Source organism: Caretta caretta, chromosome 7 (assembly GCF_965140235.1).
Source record: "Caretta caretta isolate rCarCar2 chromosome 7, rCarCar1.hap1, whole genome shotgun sequence".
NCBI lineage: Eukaryota > Metazoa > Chordata > Testudines > Cheloniidae > Caretta > Caretta caretta.
This window is the reverse complement of record NC_134212.1, coordinates 27499226-27519094: the sequence shown is the minus strand read 5'-3', so window position 1 is coordinate 27519094 and position 19869 is coordinate 27499226. Positions and strand designations below refer to the sequence as shown.

The window sequence follows — 19869 nt, the reverse complement described above, 5'->3', positions numbered from 1 at the left end:
GAGCTATCTCGGTAACACTGATGAATAAACAATTTGCAAATCAACAACTTCAGGCTCAGCTGGAAAAAAAAAATAGAATTGTGTCTTAGGTCATAACACTATGGGAAAAATTATGAGAATTGAGAAATAAATTTAATTAGAACGAACAAATCAGAGTATGCAATTAGAACACATTAAGTTTTTATTAGGAGAAAGTCAACACATCTGATAAAGCATTAGCCTGGCTATTAAAAAGAAAAAAAAAACAACAGAGCACTAAAACCTCTTCAGGGTTCGATGTCCATACTACCAAAGAAATGCAGTCTGAATTCTTTGAGCCTTTATCAAAAACACACCAATGTGAACAAAAATAGTATGTCTCACAAATAAAGTCTCTTACTTTGATTTTATCTATCTTGTCCTTATCTATCTTGTCCTTTCAAGAAACTTAAAATAAAAAATCATATATAATCATAAAATAATCAAATCCTGTGAAAACTTTTCAGAAAAACTGATCCCTGTGTTGCCTTAGGTATTTAATCATATTTTGACTGCTAACTCTCCCTACTTGATGAATCATTGTAATCCCAAAAGAGGAAAGGCCAGTTGATGATTGTGCAAACTACAGACCAATCTCCATCTTTAATGCAGATGTAAAAAATCCTGGCTCAGATAATTGCAACCTAACTGGATATGGTCATGGATAAACTGATTCACAGAAATCAGGCCATATTTGTGAATAGCCATCATGGTTTGGACAGTATGAGAGAGTTGTTGAATTTACGTCAGTCTGTCTGGTTGAAACCTCAACAACATTTAATAATCTCTCTAAGTCCTGAGAATATCTTTCAGGAAGTAAGGTGGGACTTTAATTAGGATGCAGTGGATTATGACCACTTTTCATGGATTCATATCTTCGACATTCCAACTCAGAAGAGGAACAAAACATGGATGCCTCCTATAACTCCTTTAAATTCAGCCTCCTTCTGGGACTGCTGGCATGTTGAATCAGGTTAGTTCTCTACTCAGATCATTAAAATTGGAGAACACAAAGTTGCTTTATATGCAGAATATAGCCTGCTATTCTTTTCCAAACCAGCCCATTGTGTTCCATATGTACTGTGGGTAATTATGGCACATGGAAAAATGTCTACATAACAAATCAATATGCCAAAATAATTAACAACGGGTTTTGGAGCAGACCCTCAGAAAATAGAGAAAACAGTTGCCATATGCCCTTTGTCTGTAGTTACAGGCCTCTTTAGATACCAAGAGATTCAGCTCTCTTCCACTAGTATTTCTGTTTCATGTAAATTATCTCCCTTTTCTTCAGAAAATGAACAACTACCTCATGTACTAGAAAGACCTTGTTATTAGCTATCTGGAGAGCATGAATGTGATCAAGATTGTTATTCTTCCCAATATTATCTATCTTGCAACTATTCCCCATATTCACCTATCAAACAATTTCACAGTTTCCTTGAGAAGCTTGATCTTTTTGTTACGCAATTTATTTGGAAAGATGGGAATGCTAGGGTAAAATGGTTTATCCTGTTTGGCCTTAAAGAGATGGAAGGATTAACACTCCCTAATTTTAAAGTGTGTTACTAGGCCTCCCTACTACATTTAAAAAAAAAATACTGTCATAGTCCACCAAGCCAGGATCATTGGATCCAAATGGAGAGCAATCTTCTAAATTCACAGCATTTATAATGTGAACCATTGAATATCATCACACTTAACCCAGATCAGTTTAGTTGACCATCCTTTTGCAGGTCTGGCGTTTAGAATCTGGAAAAGAACGAGAGGGGGAAAAGACACTATCTTGGAATCCATCTTACCTTTCAACTCCTATAGATGATATATTCAGGGAAATAAAGACTTGAAGCCCATTTGATTATTGGACTCATCAGTCTGGGCTTATGGAAGTTGCTTCATGTTTTTCAAACTACTGTTTGTTGAAAACATGACAAAAATACATTTTTTCACCCCGTATCATCTGAGGACAACTTACAAACATTGTCTAATCATTTACAGAAATGCAGGTCAGGCATCTAATTGGAATATATTTCCAGATAAAATGCAATAAATATCAGTTAGGCAGTTATTCTCCTGAGTGTTCACCTTCTTCAATTATGGCTATTCCCTAAAATTATGTCCTTTTGCGGGGGGAGGATTTTTTTTATATATATCTGATACTTAAATTAACAAAGTTCAGCCTACCTTTAGATCCTGCCAGTTACTTATAGGTGTTAATTATGCTATTGTCCATAAGTGAAAAAAGTGCCCATAAGTGGGGGGGAAGAAAAAAATAAACCCTAACTCCTGCAGTTTCTGACTGAGTCCAATGACTGAGGAATGTGGTGGTGCTGGATCATACAGAACTGTTCTAAAGATACTAGGCCATATTCTCCATTGCCTTGTTTTTTGTGAAGATATTTGCACTTTGAAGAGTGGTACAGTGAATGGAGGTTTATGATTTGCTGTAGTTTTACACTCACCATACACATTCTTTGGTTACTGTGGGGCCTGACCCCTCTTCTTTGTTCAAGATGCAGAAGGCAGTTATTTACACCAAAATCAAACCTAGTTTATGTTATGAGATTTAAAATTTTAGGCTGTTGCCAATTTAGTATTTCCTTTGTGACTTTTAATATGTAAGTTTACAACTTTGCCACTTATGGAAATTGGACCATAAATAGGTTATAGGATATACTTTATTTATTTACTGATGGGAATAAGTGTTCCTAGTTTCATATTGGAAGAAATGTAAGACTCGTGGAATGTTTTTTGTTTTAGTGGTTTATAAGTTAAATAATGCTAATATGATTTAAAAGGCAATGAGAGCAACTAGAAAAGAAAAGGCATACAGAATATTCTGATGGATATTGTTCCGTGAAGGGAAAACTCCACTGGGCTCTTATAATGCACAGGGACATGTCTGTGATAGTCATTATTCATTAATTCCAAGGTCAGAAGGGATTGCTGTAATCGTCTAGTCTGATCTCCTATGAAACACATGCCAGAGAACTTCCCCCCCAATAACTCCTAAACAATATCATTTAGAAAAACATCCAATCTTGATTTTAAAATGCGCAGTGATGGAGAATGCACCACAACCTTTGGTAAATTGTTCCAATAGTTAATTACTCCCACTGATAAAAAATTATGTCTTATGTACCCCAAGAACGTTGTGAAGTGACAGTTTTTGTATTCAGCTGGACTCTTCTATTAAACAACAACCTTGGACAAAGCAAGAACAGTTAAATTTTCTCCATACTTTTTTTTCTTTTCTCTCAGGTATTTGTTTATCTTATCTTTTATAAAATTCAGTCCTGTGACATTGTGGTCTTACTGCCTCGTGGACATATAAATGAATATATACTATTCAGTAGGATCCTGAAAGTCTGACCTCTTACAAAAAAGGAACTTGGTGAAAAATGTGTTACAATTTATTTTCTTTGTATTCTCTATTGTTTTCAATACTTTGTAAAATGATTTAGAAGATGAACCATTTCTTCAGAGTTTTTCTTTTTATCCTACTTTGATTTTTTTTTCTTTTTTTCTTTCATGTATTTCTGATGGATTTTGGCTTTAGTAAGATTATTTTGTGCCCTAGCACAATTAGTGATGCTCACTGAATATAAGAAATAGAAGGCAAACCCCCATAAGTCTGGGCAGCAGTTAGGCAGCTTTGAAAATTCTTAATTACTGGTTATCTGTAGCTGCGGAGCCAGCTAAGGGAACACAGACCAATGTTTTGTATTGGTTTCAACTAATCGGGCTATTGGTTTTGTTACAGTTTTTCTCTTGTCACAAAGTATTGGAAAATGTTTATTTAAACAAATGTATATTACAATCTCCAGGGCATTTCTTAATGATTTTAAAGCAAATCAAAATTTTGGCCTACACTATTTTACTGTTTACGTTTTGGCTGTAATTAAATGTAGAGAAAATGGTTTAAGCTGGTAACATGCAACAAATCCTTGTGGAAAATTCTTGGCCAAGGGCGTGGTGTAACCTAAACATCAACAGATGTATGCAAAGGGGAGGAATAATAATATTAATCTTTCATACCCAAGCTAGATAAAGGTAATACATTTTAAAAAAAAAGCAGCCAATCATTGGTGCATTATAAAGACTGTTAATATGAAAGCCAAGAGTAAAGTAGATGATTTCCCAAACTATTTCACAGTTAGATAGTAGGCTAATGAGTATGCTGGCATTGCCAACATCAAAGTATTTTGAAAGGTTTTAAATAATAGGGTTGCTGTCACGATTAAACTGAGAAGTTTTCTGTTTATTTTTTAAAAAGTTAACTATTAGTAGTAAGGTCTTTATCACAAGAGTAGTTTTTTTCCACAGGAGTAGGTTAATGGAAATATTCCTGTGATGAAAATTACTTGTGCATGTGATTGCATGGCAGGACCTTGAGATAATTAACTCTAAAATCATCTTAAAAATCTAATTATTTTTTCATCACACATGCTCTTAGTTCTGCTGATCTTGCATCATCAAAGTCAATGGGAGCATAACTACTTCCTCTGCATTTCACTCAACATTGACAATGAAAATAGATTAGTCAATTTCACCTCTTTATAGTTTCTGGTCAATCAAGTATATCAACTTAACAGTCAATAAGATGTATGAATTTTCATGCAATAATGGTATAATGTTTGAGTTGCAAATATTATAAAGGAGTAGTCTAATCAAAATTTTTAAAAACTGTTTGAAACTTTTTAAAAAATTACATGAAAATATTATTAGGGGATTTTAATGCTTTTCATCTGTAACACTTACATATTTTGCCTAAACTCATGTTTTGCTTTTAAATATTCAAAGCTTCCTATTTACCATGGTTATCTGTCTATGTGAAAGCATTTCCGTTATTCTGGGAAATGTAAAACTAAAATTCACCACTATCTGTTGTAATGAACAAAGACTAGGTAGGTGAGATAATATCTTTTATTGGACTAACTTTTGTTAGTGTAGAAGACAAGCTTTTGAGTTTCACAGAGCTTTTCCTTAGGGCTGGAGAAAAAAAACAGTGTCTTGAGCTAAATACAAGGTGGGACAGATTGTTAAGCATAAGGGTTTCACACATACTGTGGGAGACCACTTACAATGAAGTGGGCAATTCAGGGTTAGCAGGCAGAAGGGTGTATTGCAAATTACCGTAATGAGCATGAAGTCCGTGTCTGTTAAATCCATGAGTTTTTTTTATGTCCAGTAGAGTTAAGAATTTAAGTTCCCAGCCTTGTCTTTTGAAGGAGTTATGCAAATTTCTTTGAGAATGAGGACTGAGCAGAAAACTGTCATCTGATAATGGTTAGGCAGGTGATGAGTTATGATTGCTGCTCCTGATTGGCTAAAATTTTGCACATCCTATTATGTTTGAAGTTTTTTTTTTTACTCCACTGCTCAACCCAGCCTTATTGTTTGTCTCATATACCTGTTAGTCTTGTATTTTAGACTGTAAGCTCCTTGAATCAGAGACTTTCATTTACTATATGCTTATACAGAACCCAGTACAATAGGCTCTGTTTTGGTTGAGTTTGTAGGCATTTGTCATAAATATAAAGGGAAGGGTAACCACCTTTCTGTATACAGTGCTATAAAATCCCTCCTGGCCAGAGGCAACATCCTGTTACCTGTAAAGGGTTAAGACACTCAGCTAACCTGGCTGGCACCAGACCCAAAGGACCATTAAGGGGACAAGATACTTCCAAATCTTGGGGTGGGGAGGGAAGGCTTTTGTTTGTGCTCTTTGTTTACCTGGTTGTTCTCTCTTGGGACTGAGAGAAGCCAGACAGAAATCCATCTTCTCCAACCCATCCTAATCCAAGACTCCAATATTGCAACCAGTATAGGTAAGCCAGGCAAGGCGGATTGGTTTATCTTTTGTTTTATGTGAATTTTCCCTGTGTTAAGAGGGAGGTTTATTCCTGTTTTCTGTAACTTTAAGGTTTTGCCCAGAGGGGGATCCTCTGTGCTTTGAATCTGAATACCCTGTAAAGTATTTTCCATCCTGATTTTACAGAGGTGATTTTTACCTTTCTTTTTTTTAATAAAATCCTTCTTTTAAGAACCTGACTGATTTTTCCATTGTTCCAAGTTTGGGTCTTTGATGATTTTGTAACCAATTGGTTAGGATATTAGTCTCAAGCCTCCCCAGGAAAGGGGGTGTAGGCCTTGGGGGGCTATTTTGGGGGAAAGACGTCTCCAAGTGGTCTCTTTCCCTGTTCTTTGTTTAAAATGCTTGGTGGTGGCAGCATATTGTTCAAGGTCAAGGCAAGTTTGTACCTTGGGGAAGTTTTTAACCTAAGTTGGTAGAAATAAGCTTAGGTGGTCTTTCATGTGGGTCCCCACATCTGTACCCTAGAGTTCAGAGTGGGGAAGGAACCCTGACAGCATTACTGCAGTATAGATGTTCAATAATACTAATAATACAAATTTTTTTGAGAATAAGTAGACAAAACATGTTATGGCTCCAGATTCATTTTGTTCTCCTTTACTTCAGTAATTGGTCTGTATTGTAAACTTTATTTATTAAATTCAGTACTTCAGGAATTTGAAAGAAAATATTAAAAACAGAGTACCACATTGTGCTCTCCTGTGGAAAAATCCACTCAGGTCCCAGGAAACTTCACGTGGTGAACCTTTCAGAGTTTGTTCCAATCACTATTACCTCTATTGAGTCTTCTTCACAGGAAGCTAATGGCAACATGACTTGTGAGGCAGCTACACTGACAAGCAAGAGAAAGGAAGGCTTTTCATTTAACACTGAGGGTATGTCTGTGCTGCAATTAAACACCTGCAGCTGGGCCATGTCAACTGACTCGGGCTCACTGGGCTGTCTAATTGCTGTCTAGACTTTCAGGCTCGGGCTGGACCCTGGGCTCTGAGACCCTGCAAGAAGGGAGAGTCCCAGAGCCTGGCCCCCACTCGAAGCCTGAACATCTACACCATAATTAGAAAGCCCCGTAGCTTGAACCCTGTACGCCTGTGTCAGCTGACATGGGCCAGCTGCAAGGGTTTAATTGCAGTGTAAACACACAGATAGGCTAGTTTTCCTTACAGAAGTTACAGGGGGTTGTGAGCAGCATTCCCTGGCTTCCACAGATTTGTACTCCTAGTACTTTCTCCAAAGAGCATCATTAACTCTTGCACAAAACATCTGCAGGGTCTGGAGGAAAGCATGCTGCAGAATGAAGCTGCTGCCTACACCTCCTCCTTCAGAATCCCAACCCAATGGAGTTGGTGGGGGGCTGGGGCAGAGGGGCTTCTAAGAGGTGTCTTTTGTTATTGTATTAATTTGCCTGAAAGGTATAAGGCATGGCAAGTCTTGAAGCTGCATTGTGATTATTTCTATATGTTGAATGTATGGTATGTAGTGAGAGAACAATATTAACAAGTCCTTCAAAAATTATTCTTGAGTGTTACATGAAAAAATGCTGACACTGAAAACAAATAGAAATAGAGGTGGCTTTTCAGATCGAGCCTGGGAGAAGACAATTTATGGTAGATGCAAGTAGAATAGAAACTGCTACAATATGCTTTTGAGAGTCAGGAAAAGATCATGTAGTTTATTGAAACGCTGCTTTTTTGGCAGTGTGAGAGCAAACCACAGGAATCAGAAATACCCAATAGGTTTTACACAGAGACATGCAGTTGTTAGAGTCTGCAATAATAGGTCAGATCAGTACTGTTAATGTTAGGAAAAGTATTTCTTTCCTACGGCTTTCCAGAAAGGATAATGTCAGGCAAAGAGCCATAGTTTATTGCAAAGGAATTTGTAACAATTCAACTGAACAATGTGAATTGTTCACGCAGAGTATCTTGTAACAGCCAAGCTTCAAACCCGCATCAGAATGAAGATTTATCTGGATGTCACAAAGGCTGATTTTTCAAGGAAAAGGCCCTGGTCCTGAACTTAAAGACTCTGGCTGAAAAGTAGCAAAGTACCAGCCCAGCAAAGTCTAATGGAAAATAACCCTCATCTGATGACTGAGATATTCTTAATCCAAGTTTTGACTGCTAATGCTTCAAAGGATAAACAATCAAAGCAAACAGATATTCCTCAGTTTACAGGAAGGCTGTAACAGGGAATTGATAAACCACCCTGGGAATCTGAATTACATTTTTACGAACTGACTCTGCAAACCTTTAACAACTCATGAGAATAATCCCAGTGAAGTAAATAGGACTGCTTGTATGAGTAATGGTTTACAAACTCTAGTCCACAATTTTATATGGTGATTGCCACTAGAAAATTACTCATCACTTTTCCATGTAAATGTAACTCTCTAAATAAATGTCTCATATGGCAAAAGGCTTGACCAAACATGCAAAATCCATATATGGTAGAAGGTATAGGATCATTTATGAGTTAATTCCAGTTCTGAAATTAGTTAATCAAAAACGTTTTTAAATACTGTAAAGAAAATGATTAAACTGTATCTATTTTATTTAATGAAGCAAACTGGATCTGACAGAGTTGAACTTCCTAGGTGCTTGGAATCCAGATCTAAGTTGTTGTTTTTAATTAAGCCCATCTCTGCTGAACGTTAGTTAGTTAGTGGGCATAATGCTGATTTTTCTTATTTAGTTTTCATCTAATCCAGAAGTCAGGATTTCTGAAATGATAATGCTGTTGGTGACTAGTCCACATTCTCCAGTGATATGATGTCATTCCTTCAAATACTGTTTTGGAGGGAAGTATGTACAAGGCAGAAGATTATGAAAATATCCAAGATGGCAGTGTCCAGTGATTCAGACAAACCTGCTCCAAAGGTCTCTGGTTTAGGGGTACAACTCTCTGTTTAGTGCATCTATCATTGTAGTTTGATTAGTTTGAGCCACTGGTAGAAACGATGCTCTTTGTTAGTATGTTAGTTACCAAGAAAGAATAGCATAGAGAGAGCAGTTGCAAAGCAAAGGCAGCACCATAAACAGAAATTTAAATGTTCATGTTTCAACATCCTCCTTTTGTCTGTAAAAAGAGAAAGTTTGTGAAAAGAAGGTTTCAGAGTAACAGCATTTTCATCCATGAATCAAATGGTTAATCGAATGAGAGAATAATAAGTAGATACCTGTTCAGAAAGGCCCAAGGCAGTTCTAACTTGCACTCTGGCTGTTTAAGCAGGACTTAATTATGATATTTATTTTACAATTAGTCAAACAGCTATAATGCACATAGCAAGTTGTGCATATCATACTATTTAGCTGTTACTCAAATACAAACACTTTCTTAAAGAAGTACACATACATCCTCTAATTTGGTCATCTTTTGCATTGTGTTCAAGATTTCATACCTGTATCTATTATTCTTTTCTTAGGTTGGTGGAGTTTTGTGTTTTGAATTAATTCATAAAAATAGAGCTCTGGTGGTTGTCTTTATAATACAAGGCATAGAGTAGGAGTCACGTGACAGCTCTCTTTATTGCCAGCATTTGCGCTGGAGGCGGAGGATACAGGTGAGGAATGAGCAGCAGCCAAAATTCTGGATGGGAGCTCTTTTGTCATCTGTTATAATTCTGGAGCACTGGTTGGGGTCTGTTAACTCAGTGTAGATTCTGAAGTCCTTTTGAGCTTTGGTCTTTATTCACCTGCATGTTTCTGTGCTCACCTGATATCTATAAAAGCAGCAATTCCTACTGGAGGTAGAAATGTTTCTAAAAAGGTGGATTCAGCACAGGTTTGGATTTACTATCAATGAGAATTTCTGTTTAGAGTTTGAAAAAGATAAAAGGAAAAGGATTGAAAAGGAAGTTTAGTGTAGTGTATTGTACCTCTCTATGATCTACATTCCTGACTCCTGTGCACCACCAGCAGGGTGGTTTATTTTCTACAACAAAACCCAGTAGTTGATCTTTAATGAACAAGGTACATGATATGTAATGGAGTTTACAGACTGCTCCTCATACCATATATATGAATTATTGCTCACCGCATATACGATGGACATATTTAGGGATAAATGATAATCAATATACACACCTTGTCTTCAGGTAATATGGCAATATTTTTTTTCTGTTGGGATGAAGGTATTACTAATGGTGCTCAGTTTATATACAACTTTCACAGTGAAATCATTAAATGTCCACACAGAGAATTTCTACCTGAACTAATTTCTACCTTTACATTTCATTTTAAACATGGCCTCAATTTACAAGGAACCAGAGTAACAGCCGTGTTAGTCTGTATTCGCAAAAAGAAAAGGAGTACTTGTGGCACCTTAGAGACTAACCAATTTATTTGAGCATAAGCTTTCGTGAGCTACAGCTCACTTCATCGGATGCATACTGTGGAAAGTGTAGAAGATCTTATTATATACACACAAAGCATGAAAAAATACCTCCTCCCACCCCACTCTCCTGCTGGTAATAGCTTATCTAAAGTGATCACTCTCCTTACAATGTGTATGATAATCAAGTTGGGCCATTTGTGCTGGAAATGGCCCAACTTGATTATCATACACATTGTAAGGAGAATGATCACTTTAGATAAGCTGTTACCAGCAGGAGAGTGGGGTGGGAGGAGGTATTTTTTCATGCGTTTTGTGTATATAATAAGATCTTCTACACTTTCCACAGTATGCATCCGATGAAGTGAGCTGTAGCTCATGAAAGCTTATGCTCAAATAAATTGGTTAGTCTCTAAGGTGCCACAAGGACTCCTTTTCAATTTACAAGGAAATGGCTTTGTGATATAGATACACACACACACGCACGCACACAGTATATTTGTGTCTCTGTACATGCATGCATATCTACACGTACTGTATAATCATGTATATATCCATACACACACATTTTTATAAGCACACGGTATGTCTTTCATTTTACAGTAACTTCATATTACTTATCTGTTTTTTCTCATTACATATATCATGGATATTGAAATTCTCAGTTTAAGTGCAATAAGCCCATCTTATTTTGTATTCACCATACTAAGTGAACAGTAAAGAGCAGGTATTTATAAAACCTTTATAAAACCAGAAAGATTGAATTCAAAACTTCAACTTTCCCAGGATGAATTATATTTGTGTACAGGAAGATGGAACTTCACAATTCAAGTGTGTTACCATATCTACTGGGGAAACGGTCCTTGTCCTAGCACTGTGGTATTTTAACAAGTTGCATGGTGCTTGTGATACCTAACAGAGAAGCTGTCAAATCATAATAAACCTTCTGTTAATGTAGCCCCATGTTTATACAGAAAGTGGAATTAATTGGCATTGTACATTTAGTTTCTATAGTTGCTTCCCTTTGTTCTTTGTTTTCTTTTTATTACTTTTCTGATTTTATTAATAAACTAGCTGTCACCTTTCAAACTAATTCAACATATAATGATTGCTTGTTCTGTTTTGTTGTTTTCCAGCTCCCTCAGGCTCAAAAGGTAAACTACTTTCAATCAAATCTTAATCATTCAAAGAAATCTCCAACTCTTCATGTTTCCACAATGTTGTGAATATGGTACAGTGGCAATCAGTGAAATGGTTCACCATGTCAATGCTCCACTGAAATGGAGCAGCAAGTAACACAGCTGATATCAAAGCCGTGCATTGTGAGCAGCTGAATCACCTGCTGATAGCTGCAATTCAAACACAATGTAACAGCTAATTGAACAAAATGGACAAGCAGTGACCTTCTACTTGAGCACAACAGGGGAGCCATTTTGTCAGCGATTGGAAAATAATAGGCAAACATCAAATTGACATGATTAGCCCAAGTGAACCATCCGTGGGCCCTTGCGTTCTCTGCTGGAAGGGCAGTGAAACCCATGGCCTTTCACTGGTCCCCATTGTATTGTCTATCAAAAAGCCTCTTGATACATCTAACATAATTTGTCTAAGTAGATTTCATACAGTGTGCTCTTGTTCTTGTACAGCTTCCGCACTGATATGGTATGATACCAGAGTCACCATTGCATGTCAAGATATCACGATGATTGTGACAAAAACATATCGCTTGATGCCTGTTGCATCATTCTTGTATAGTTCACAAATATAATCAAAACTTCAAGAAAATACAATAATCACCAAATTTAGGATATTATTTTGTGGTTTGGGGGCAATATTATAAGGTCAAAGAGTTTTGCAGACTTACCTTGAATTGAAGTTCATAAAGCACTTTCAGTATGAAAAGTTATACATAGGTACTAAGTATTATTATTACTAATAATCTTGGGTGAAAAAGCAAATCCAGTTCTAAATGAGAGATACAGAACAAATGCTCTTTCTAATGAAAAGTCTGTTCAGAACTAATGGACACCCAGAAGCCTGCAAATCTGTAGAAGATTGCTTAATGTGTTTGAATTTATGTCTGTATGATACCATATAAATTTGACATATCTTTGTTCAGGGATACCAAAAAATCACATTTCCAGCCCCCCAGGTAACATGCTGTCATGTGACACTGGGTTACATCCGCAGTCTGTTTTTATTCTCTGACAGTGATGGCAGAATACACAGTGGGCACCCAGTGTGACACATGGTGAAAAACAGGAAATACGTAATTTTTGAAAATTGATGGTTTAAAGAATACTTTGTTTTTAGCTTCCTGGATAAGTGGTAGGAATCAGCCTGCCTAACTTCAGCTACAGTACAGCCTTTTTTGTTTTCACCCATTTGTCTAAGAGTGTCTGTGAAATGTTTCTCTAACAGTCTGAACACAGAAGAAAGAGAGGTTACAAGAGGCTGGTTCATAAGTACATATCCCCTTCGAACTTTTAAAAATGTTTGGCAGATTGTGTCGTGATTTCGGGTCATGTGTCCTTATGTGCTACAATGTTGAAATATCAAATAATGTTCCACCACAAATTACTATTGTTCCAGATCAGTAAAAACTACACCTAGCTTACATACAAGACCTCAAAAGCCATTTTTCACTGTGTTACCCCAAAACAGATTATTGCAGAATTGAAGCCATCTGCATTTTTTGCTAGACTGTACCCTACTTTCAGGGGAAGGGGGAGGGGGAAGAGGACAGTTACAAATAATCCATGAGGGCTTTTGATATTTCACCTACCAGGTAAGAATATGGTATTTTTAAAATATAGCTTGGTTTACTTTAGAAAGATTATAGGCTTTACTGTGAGATATACTTGTTCCTCATTCTGTACTAGCTGTATAACTTGTGACAGTCCTTGCTAGTTCCTTAATATGCTCACAATGAGGCTTTATATTACTGATTTGTGTAGTAATATCATACCAGTCTTGCCCCCACTATCATGCTTCTTTCCCCAGTTCCCAGAATCACCTGATTCCAATCTCTCAGCTATTCTCTGGCACCTTTTGCTGCTCCCTCTTGCACTTTGCAGCACTCTGTACATAAAGGTTACCTTTTTGATTCAAAACGTATTGTTCATGCTGCTCCTCCCAAGCCTGTCTCCTGCCGGTTCTTCCACTGGCTGAACCTCAGCAGATGCCTGGGATCATATCAGAATTCCTCTGGTACCCTCATTCTAATTTACCATGATGCAAATGGAAGCCTAATGGGTCAGTGGAGGGGTGCATCTGGATTTATGGTCAGCCTAAAGCCGCAAGATTAGTTTTTATGACTGACCAGCAGCTTGCTGCAGCTCTATATCAAGCAATGCAAAGTTGCTTGTTGGCTAAAGTAAGTCATGATTTCAGATGTAAATAAGGCTATGTGGGTAACTAATTTGGGTGCTTTCTTCCCATGACATGCAACACAAGAAATGTTTAATCTCCAGAAATTTTTTAGCAAATCAAGTCATGGTGAGCACATTCCATATCAGGGAAGCCCTTGCTGTTTGCAGGGTGAAGGGTGAAGGGGAGCAGTACAGGACTGATGCACTTCTTTATGAATGACTTAGTCCCTAGTGCAAATGTTCTTCCATATGATGAGGGAACTTGTACATTGTTTTTGTTGGAATCTGTGTATACTCTGTGAATGTTTTCTCTATAAACATTTCAAACAGTCGCCTCTCTCTAAACATGCTCACATTAATCTTTTGATGAACTAAAATAAAAATGTACCATCCAAGTTTACCTTTAGCATTTAATACCCATTGTAAGTCAGTTTATAAAATCTTTTGGGCTTTTTGGGTTTTTTTGCATGTAACAAATTTGGAGACAGTGAGTGTTTAGTCATTGCTCTGTAGCCCTTAACTACCCACTTTGAAGCTTGTTATATTTTATTTTGTCTGTGGGAATGAAATACAAATCAAAACCTAGTGTGTAAATTACTGTGCTATGCACTGTGGAACTAATTACTGTGAATTCAAAACTGGACTGGAGGTGACATGAAGTGGGTGCAGTTTAAATCAGCTATTTACTGTACCGTAGTATTTGTCTTTACAAAGATTTTTGTGGTTTTCCCTAAAATGAGAATGGAAAATACCACAAATACAGTAAGAAACTTAACTGCTGTAGGTAGTAAAGGTTCTGTTTTTAATATTGGCCAACGAAAACGGAGAAAGAGGTGTGGCTAGAATGATCCATCAGAGAACACTACAAAGAGTTGTGCAAATAACAATAATTTAAAATAAATCTGTAACTTAATCATTTTGCCAAGTTTCAAATGTTTTCAGTTATGGATTTGAAAAAATTCTTGGGCCAAATGTTTGTATGGAGGGGAAATGACATTTTTCTCAAATCCATAGTTAAAGTGAACCACAGCCTCCAACCAGTTTTGAACAGCACTTGATTCACTCGGGCTTCATAGAATAGCAAAAAGCTATTCCTCTTTAATAGCCCAACAGGGTGTTTTGTTTCCTGTTAGAAATAGCTTTCTTTCTTGAACAAACACAGTAGGGTTCAAGACCTATTGTCCTACTCCTGCTGTGATATTTTGTTCTACTTAACTTGTATGAAGAGGCAGAAGTGTATAAATTAGACACAAAAATGGAGGTAGATAGTTATAAGAACACGTAAAAGTTTTAAAAAAATCATCTAGGGTTTTTTAATCTATTGTCACATAAAAGGAATTGTGTCTCCTTCAAATGTTTTTTTTTTTTTTTTTTAATGTCTGGTGATGTTTGTTTCCCAAAGTTCCTGACAGCTTTCTTTTTTCTTTTTGTGTTATCCTTTAACTTGTGTAAGTAGAGTTTTGCCCTCTTTTATCTTGGTGCTATCATGTTTCAGCAATTTTGGAGCATCATTTATCATTCCTCACCTCATTTACCTTTTTATACTTTGAAGTGTTGAAGCTGTCACTGGGAATAGAAAATTGAAAATTTGTAACGCTGCTATTTTCACTGAAATGAATGACTAGCAATTTTAGCATTTTTATTAAAATGATAAAAGTTAAATTGAATCAAATTAAGTACAAAAGAATCATTCAGTAAATATTTACATTTGACCCTGGTTTATTGTTAATTTGATTTTTGCCTTTTTCTAATTCTGCATGGGGGCTAATTGTTTTCACCTTTATAATCTCAGATATATATATAGGAGGCACTATAGTGGGTCTGTAGTAAGTCTACATTGAGATTTGTACTTAAAACAAGAATAAATTGTTGAATTTAGTCTTCAACTTTACCACACATTCTTCAGGGGGTGATTAATTTTCAATAATATTTTTGTGGTCAGTGATTTAGTAACTTTGACTGAGTAAATATTTAAAAATTAGCTATTTTTGACATTCTCTCCATAGCTCCTGTCACTAAAGAACTATGATCTCTCCAGACTTCACACACAGAGATTTCCCTAACATCCCAGGTCACAATTTAAATGTAAACACAAAAGAGCTATTACCTTTTTCCATAATAGTCTATATAATACAACGAAAAAGCCAATGACACTGTCATGTTTCACTAGCTGCTTCTGTTCTCTGATGCTCCCAGCCTCTATCACTGTCTCTGCGCAGCACGTACAAGCAAGATAATCAAGGAGGAAGGCCGAGCCATAAGAGGATATGGAAGTTGGGGAGATATGGGGCTGCAGACTGGGGGGAAGGTTTAGGTCAAAGTAGGGCAGTTCCGGGGCTAGGGGTGGAGGGAAGGTGAGCGCCTCAGCGCCAAGGCCTCAGACTTTAAGTGTCTGCTATGGGGTTGCGGCCAGGTATGCCTGGGAACTGAGACAGTAGCATTTTGGGGAACCCTTCCAGCATGGATACTGGTAAGATAGTTTACTGAGCTCCTATGCCACCCCAGTTCCACCTCACTCAAGGCCTTCCAACACACTTCCATGATACCCTAGTCATGTTCCTATGCTTCCCTCACATGGCTGCTCAGAGCAGAGCTTCTCTTTCTTCCTCTCTAGGATCCCCTAAGTCAAGCTCCCCATCTTCCTACATATACAGGTCAAATTCCCATATGCTGCTCCCCACACTTCCCCACTCACTCCCATGCCCCCATATAGCCCATGTCCCCTGCAGAAGCCTGCTTCCCCCATAGTCCCTGTCCCACTATGCTATCCCCAGTCTTTTTTACTTTTGATATGTATCGCATTCATACCCAGTTTCACACCCTTAACTCCAATTTCATATTTTCCCCTCTAGAAATAGGATACTATAGACTTTTGGTACACACCTGCGTGTAGATAATTTCATTTAACCTTGTTGAAGTGAGAGTTCAAGTTATGTGTTTCATTGTGATGGTGAGGAATTGAATGGAGATATGGTTTCTTATATGTTGGGATTGAAAAGAATGTTATTGTAGAGCACATGAGTGTGTTTCGGTGCTAATACATGTGGGTCCATGTTGGTGTGAAGATGAATCTTGATTTCCTGAATTTTTAGTTGTTGTGTGAAAAAGGAATACACTTGAGCAGCCATCCGCACAACTGTTAATTTAACCAAGTTTTTCTTTGTATGGGATACATATCAATGCATGCATATAGTTCATCTTCAATGTAAGGTTCTCCATTAGAAGGCTATGCCAACTGGTACAAAAATACTACAGTAAACTTCTTGTACAATAAGAGTGCACTTCAGCTGTAAGCAGGTATTCCTCGCAAACCCATTAAACCCTGTGCTCCTAGGAGTAGTCTTGTATAATAACAAGAGGCAAGTTATCTGATAATGATCATAAGCATCTCTTTAATGATAGTAATTGTTGCAAGAAATAGTCCTTTTTGCCCTGTTATAAAAAGCTCTATAAAGTGGGAAATGAAAGCTGGATAGGAGCAGCATAGTATCAGTTAACTTCTGCTTATATTATCTTTTGCTTTGGGCTTTATGGATGTATTCTGTAAGTCATTTTAACAGAGAACAGATATTTTGTTGTTACAAGTCTAATAACTCATGTACATGAGTACAAGTAAAAGTCCCTCAAAAATCAAAACTCTTTGGAAAAGTGGGTAACTTATGGTTTCCTCAAAAAACAAGCTATAAATTCTGAAAAATACTAAACAAAGAGCAATACAGCTTTAAGATCTGATTTTTCCCTCCCCCACTTCTGAGGTCTAATTATACTTTATTAAAAAAAAAAACAGGATTACCCCTTCAGAGTTTCTTTGCATTTAAATTATTTGTATATTGTTTACTTCATATTCTTTTAATCATTAATAATAATTAGGAAATGTACATGTCTTGTGAAATATAAAAATACCCCTTCAGAATAGCAGTTAAAATGAAACAGTACTGTGTATTCCTTTTGAAAAACAAAGGAACATATGAAAAAAATCTGGACTTTGTTATTGTCCTTAAGTTAATTGTTCTCACGTCCCAAAAGACAGGAACCCACCCCTCCATTTCTAGCATGCAGATTTATTATAACTGTTACCATATTATTCTCATTAATGTGTTATGTGTATCAGCAACAACTACAAACGGGTAGTTTTAGGTCAGAATTTGGGTCAAGACAGTGCATCCCTCCTTGGCTATACATACATAAGGAGAATGCACTGCTTAAGGTGCAGAGATCATTCCTAAACTCCTGCTACTGTATTGGAGACTCCTGATGGAAATGGGGCTAGGGAAGCTGGATGGACATGGACATTTTGGGGTCCATCCACACCAGTAAAGGGTTCCATCATCAACTGCGCTATAACTTCGGGGGGTCTTTGTTCTGCATAGCTATGGTTCAGTTCTGACATTTGCCTCCCCACAAGCATACGGTCTCACCTTCGTTCTCACCAACCTATTTACACTTCTCAGGGTGACTCCAATAGCCCTTCCAAGTTCTTAATTACCAGACACTCAGAGTATTCCTTTCAGGTTCCCCCAAAGGTGTGAAACCAGCCCTCCAGTTATCAGCTCACTTAGGGCTGTTGGTTTCACCCTACAAAGTGTAACTAGGCTGGTGAGAGGGTGAGACCTTATTCTTGTGGGCAGGCTATTGATATCAGGGAATTGAACCATAGCTGCACAGCACAAAGGCCCTCTGAAGTTACAGGGCAGGTAGTGACGGGACTTGTTCCTGGCCTGGGTGGACCTCAAAATGTCACAGAGGCAAAGGAGAAAAAGAATGCGGCACTTAAAACTGTAAATCTAGTATGTATAAGGGGATTATTTCCCAGTCATAATGCTTTTGCTATAGTTAGATAGAACAAGTTCAGCCATTTATCTGAGGGAATAAGGCAGGGAAATTCTCCTCTCTAAACTCTGTGTCTTGGTTCTAAGCATTCAGTGACTTCTAAGCCAAGGAATGCATTTTTCATCCTTCCCCTTTTTAATTTTTGGGGCTTGTCTTATTATTTGCTAAGTATATTATGATACACTACTTAATTAGGGCCACAGCTTCAAGGCCCCTGTATAGCTTCCGCCCGCCCCCAATGCCACCATAAATATCTGGATTAGAATAGCCTTCTAGGGGAAGCCAACTATCACTGGTTCTGCTTTATCCATAAGCTTCAAGGAGATTATTTTTATGAAGAAGTGATAAAATAACTTTAACACCCCCCCCCCAAGATCCACATAAAAAACAAAGATACATTTTTTCTGCAGTGGCCTTTTTAAATTATTCTGCTTTCCAACCATCATCCAAACTAGCCTAGCAATTATGGGACTAAAATATGCCTGAGATAGTTGGTCTATTGTAAAACTACCACATCTTTGTTTATGTGCTTTAGGATTAGGTATAGCAAACCAGTGTAAAATAAATAACAACCAATACTAAACTTCACCCAGAACTTTAAACAAACTGAACACAAATCCTGAAGTATATATTTTCTTACTTTACCCCTGTAAAATTCTTAGTTTCAGTCAGAAACTGAAACACTATGAGTTAAGCTAGAAATATGGTACAATATACCTGATCCAGCCAAAACCAAGAAATATTGAATGTCTTGTGAAATTTCCAGTGCCAGACATGAGGGAGTTTAAGATAAGCATCTAAACGTTTTGCCAGAAGAGGTCCTCCCAGTCTTTTAGGTTTGCCCATCACGACTTAAAGCAGAATCTAGATCTGTTCTCCCAATCAACTATTTCCATGATATGTGAACCATCTTTGTGTAGATATATGCACATTTCCCCTTTATTTAATGTCTTACTGAATCAAAATCCCAACCAACTCTTCCTACACAGGATTTAAATGAAGGGTGATCCTTTTACCTTCTCAAGTATTATCAAATGACCACACACCAGAATGCCTCACAATTTCTAAGCTAATTGGCCAGTGTAACAGAGTGGTGAGATTCTTCTCTTGACCTGCTCTTTTTGAAAATGTTAGAACACTCCTTAAAGATGCAGAAATTTGGCTGACTCATTGTGGCAGGTGTGACTTGTTCATTTTCCCTGTGATTTAAGTGACATGGGAAGGGTCTGCTGGCAGGAGAGAAATAATGGAGTAAAGGGAGATCCTGGATGGAAACCGGTTTGAGGAAGAAACTGAAACTGAGATTTGTTGTTGCTTTTGAGTTTCTAATAAAGCCAAACCCCAGGAAGGATTTTGTTACTAATCCTGGGCCTGTGTGCTCTATTGAGGTTGAAGTAGGAACTCAGCCCATTCACATGTAATACCAAAACAGGAAAACTGAAG

General features: G+C 37.2%; 1 protein-coding gene across 7 annotated transcripts in view; it reads left to right on the top strand.

Annotated features, from left to right (window-relative positions):
• Positions 1–19869, top strand: part of CACNA2D3 (calcium voltage-gated channel auxiliary subunit alpha2delta 3) — a 729133-nt gene that overhangs the window by 522609 nt on the left and 186655 nt on the right. For 6 of the 7 annotated variants that reach the window (XR_007357538.2, XM_048857137.2, XM_075130333.1 and 3 more), the window contains one exon: positions 11362–11379. The exons of the other annotated variant lie outside the window; for it this stretch is intronic. Coding sequence is in view for 5 of the 6 variants with exons in the window: in XM_048857137.2 (XP_048713094.1) it covers positions 11362–11379 (18 nt within the window). In the remaining variant the exon portion in view is untranslated. The remainder of the gene's footprint in view (positions 1–11361; positions 11380–19869) is intronic. 7 annotated transcript variants of the gene reach the window in all.